We start from the raw sequence: 4,035 nt of genomic DNA on the forward strand, positions 1-4,035 counted from the left end.
ATTTACCTGACAGACCATTTACTGATCCCTTTAGTAAGACTTTGGCAGAGAGAGGGGGGCTTGCTCTTCGAAACAAGTGATAAGGACACATGCATGTTCACCCATTCAACGGTCAAGATTCCATTATTTTATTATCGAGTCCATGATGACCGTTGGATCGAAAAACTTAACCAACCATGGTTAAACAATCTGGGGCTAAAACACTAACCATGGTTAGTGAGCTCAAAGCTCTGGGTTTCTCTCTCTGACTCCTGAGTTAAGCTTTAACACGAGGCTCTCTGTTTGGTATGTGTGTGTCTTTGAGATACAGAGAAACTCACATAGAGATATAGAGAGTGAGTGTGAGTCTTTTTTTTTTTAGAGAGAAAAAGAGAGAGAGAGTCCGGATTTTTTTTTTAGCTCTCTCTCAGATTTTAGAATCATAAGGTTTCGATTTAGTCAAGATTTTATGAGATTCTGAGATCTACGAATTTTGATCTGTTTGGCTACGTTTGTTTGTTTTTGTTTTGTTTTGGGTTACTATTTTTATTTTTTGTTTTTCATCGCTGCAATCATCACTTACTTGATTTCAAAGATGATCACTGAGGAGAAAACATTTTCTTTTCATTTCTCTCCCACGTTTTTTCTCGAGAAACTTTGATTTTTATTTTTTCTTTCCATCACTCTGTCTTTCTTTCTCTCTTTCTTCGCAGATCTAAGCTATGTGAGGGAATTTCCGATTAAACCCACATCAGATCTACTCTATATCATGTAGATCTCAGCTCATTTCCAGCAAGATCTCTCAAAATCCTCCCTTTTTTAAAAAAAAAAAAAAAATCTTTTCCGGAAAGTTAATTTTTTTTTCCGGGAAAATTGTGGGTGTTGGATTGGATGTTAAACGATGATGAATTATTTTCCGGACGAGGTTTTAGAGCACGTGTTCGATTTCGTAACATCGCACAGAGACCGAAACGCAGTGTCTTTGGTGTGTAAATTATGGTACAGAGTAGAGAGATTTAGCAGGCAGCGAGTGTTCATAGGAAACTGCTATGCAATCAGTCCAGAGAGATTGATCGACAGGTTTCCTGGGGTAAAAGCTCTGACTTTGAAAGGGAAGCCTCATTTCGCGGACTTCAATTTGGTTCCTCAAGATTGGGGAGGCTATGTGCAGCCGTGGATCGAAGCTTTGGCTAGAAGTCGTATTGGGTTGGAGGAGCTCAGGTTGAAGAGGATGGTGGTTTCAGATGAAAGCCTCGATGTTCTTTCTCGTTCTTTTACAAATTTCAAGTCTTTGGTGCTTGTTAGCTGTGAAGGGTTCACCACCGATGGCCTTGAAGCTATAGCTGCTAATTGTAGGTAAGAAATATTCTTTCTTGTTTTGGTTTTCTGGCATAATTTTGCTATATTTGCTAATTTTTGACTATGAGATTCCAATTGTTATAAATGGGTTTCTTTGACTGGGTCTTAGACTTGTTGATTGTTGATTTTTGGCATGTATAGAGTATGATAGTTTGTTTTTGTTGCTTTCTTAATTATTCTGCTAAGAGAAGGGTTATGTCTTGTTTTAGAGAGTTTCTTTTTAAAGCATTTTTATTATATTATTTTTCTTTAGTTGATGTTGGGCTATGCTTCTTATTAGACTGTTATGTGGCTGGTAGCTAACTAAAGAAAGTTAAATTGCACATCTGTTGAAATGTTTTGCGATTGTCTTTGAAATCTTTGAAGTCTACCCAGCAGGTATGGTTATAGTCCTTGTGGGATGAACTGTGGTTTGGGTAAAATCTTTATGTGCAACTATGCCCTGACGTCTCAATGTAAATAGTTAAGCTGATATCTTTTTAAGTTGTCTTTTAGCGTGTGCTGTCTTGAATATGGTTAGTCTAGGATTTATTGGTTTTGGATTATGATTGAGTTTATGAGCAGTGTTTCTTAACAGTAGGATAATAATTTTTTTGGTCTTGATATTTCGATTGTAATATTTTCTGGTTGGGGGTTTCTGGTTAAAATTGACTGGCAGGGAGGTTGAAAGAACTTGATGATTGTAGGATATAGTATGTGATAGATTTTGTTATGCTGAGAGTTGGTTGGGAGATTAGTCCTTTTAACATCCTATTTCTCCTTGTTTGTTTCTTGCAGGTTTCTTAGGGAGTTGGACCTGCAAGAAAATGAAATTGAGGAAAAGAAAAACCTCTGGCTTGGCTGCTTCCCCGACAGTTGCACGTCACTAGTCTCCCTGAATTTTGCATGCTTAAAAGAAATTAATTTAGTAGCTCTTGAGAGACTTGTAGCAAGAAATCCTAATCTTAAGAGTTTGAAGTTGAACCGTGCAGTGCCTCTTGAGGCGCTTCAAAGGATTTTGATGCGAGCACCTCAACTAGTGGATTTAGGAACAGGATCTTTTGTCCTTGATCGTGATTCTGATGATTCTGAGACCTACAGAAAGCTGAGGGGAACCATTCTGAAGTGTAGATCAATTAGGAATTTGTCAGGGTTTTTAGAGGTTGCTCCTCGCTGCCTGCCAGCCATATATCCTATTTGCTTGAACCTAACTTACTTAAACCTGAGCTATGCTGCAGGGATTCATGGTTCTGAGCTAATCAAGCTAATTCGCCTCTGTGGGAAACTTCAGCGCTTATGGGTATGATCTTTTAAACCTGGTCTAACTGAAGCTTACTTTCTTCTTTTATATAAATCAATGACATAGTTTTCATAATTACTTCAGATTTTGGATTATATCGGAGACAAGGGACTGGAAATTGTAGCTTCAACTTGTAAAGACTTGCAGGAATTGAGGGTTTTCCCATCTGATCCCTTTGGGGCTGGGCATGCTGCTGTAACAGAAACTGGCCTGGTTGCTATATCCAGTGGTTGCCCAAAGCTTAATTCATTGCTGTACTTCTGTCAGCAAATGACAAATGCTGCTCTCATAGCTGTAGCTAAGAACTGTCCAAATTTTATCCGCTTCAGGTTGTGCATCCTTGACCCTACAAAACCCGACCCTGTAACCATGCAGCCACTAGATGAAGGTTTTGGAGCAATTGTCCAGTCAAGCAAGCGTCTTCGGCGATTGTCACTCTCTGGCCTTTTAACCGACCGGGTTTTCCTTTACATTGGAATGTATGCAGAGCAGCTTGAAATGCTTTCTATTGCATTTGCTGGCGAAAGTGACAAGGGAATGCTGTATGTGTTGAATGGGTGCAAGAAGCTTCGCAAGCTTGAGATCAGGGACAGCCCCTTCGGGGACATGGCACTTCTAAGGGACGTGGGAAAGTATGAGACAATGCGATCCCTTTGGATGTCGTCCTGTGATGTAACTCTTGGAGGCTGCAAGACACTTGCGAAGCAGATGCCAAGGCTTAATGTGGAGATAATAAATGAAAATGACCAGATGGAATTTGCCCATGAGGACAGTCAAAAAGTAGAGAAGATGTACCTGTATCGAACACTGGTCGGGCCGAGGAAAGATGCACCGGAATTTGTGTGGACTTTGGTGTAGGTGCATTGGGCTATTTATTTTCTTGTTATTATGTAGTTGTACTTTATTTAGGCCAACTGATTAATGGATTTTAGCTCGACGATGAGTTAGTTGAGTTAGTGTTCTGTTATTGTTTTATTTACAAGAGATTTCGCATTTGTAATTTTTGTTATTATAAATAGATTGCGTTAGAGCATTTCCTGCAAAACTTTGGCTATTTTAGTATAAAAACTTATTTTTTTTATTTTATATATTCATTTTTTAACACATTTTAAATCATATTATCTATTTTAAACTCTATTTAATTAAAAAATTAATTTTTTTTTGGTTTTTAAAATTCTTTTTTCCTTAACATACGGTATACACAACTACTATTTACTTTTTTTTTTCTTCTTAAATACCCAACTGCTATTTACTCTCATTGTTAAATGCAAAATGAATACTGTTTACATAGTCACGATAGTAATTATATATATTTACACAACTCTGCATGAGTAAATTTTGAATTTGGTTAACTAAAAAGTGACCATTTTTATTTATTTATTATAGTGCTCTTAATATATTGGAAAGTGGATTCAAGT

The 4,035-nt window shown here is 37.5% G+C and overlaps 1 protein-coding gene across 1 annotated transcript; it reads left to right on the top strand.

The window, feature by feature from the left end:
- Positions 1–261: 261 nt before the first annotated feature.
- LOC112026166 (protein AUXIN SIGNALING F-BOX 2) lies at positions 262–3,662 on the top strand. The gene is made up of 3 exons (XM_024058851.2): positions 262–1,335; positions 2,116–2,617; positions 2,702–3,662. Exons 1-3 carry the CDS (start codon positions 881–883, stop codon positions 3,473–3,475), a joined length of 1,731 nt encoding a protein of 576 aa, XP_023914619.1. The 5' UTR covers positions 262–880; the 3' UTR covers positions 3,476–3,662.
- Positions 3,663–4,035: the final 373 nt, after the last annotated feature.

The sequence above is a fragment of the Quercus suber genome, unplaced genomic scaffold (genome assembly GCF_002906115.3).
Source record: "Quercus suber isolate HL8 unplaced genomic scaffold, Cork oak 2.0 scaffold_593, whole genome shotgun sequence".
In the NCBI taxonomy this organism is placed as follows: Eukaryota; Viridiplantae; Streptophyta; class Magnoliopsida; order Fagales; family Fagaceae; genus Quercus; species Quercus suber.

Excerpts from the sequence above, each read along its gene's own strand:
- LOC112026166 (XM_024058851.2), top strand. The coding sequence starts at position 881 with ATGATGAATTATTTTCCGGACGAGGTTTTAGAGCACGTGTTCGATTTC. Across the intron at positions 1,336-2,115 it reads GCTATAGCTGCTAATTGTAG|GTTTCTTAGGGAGTTGGACC; the intron begins GTAAGAAATATT and ends TGTTTCTTGCAG. Across the intron at positions 2,618-2,701 it reads GGAAACTTCAGCGCTTATGG|ATTTTGGATTATATCGGAGA; the intron begins GTATGATCTTTT and ends TAATTACTTCAG.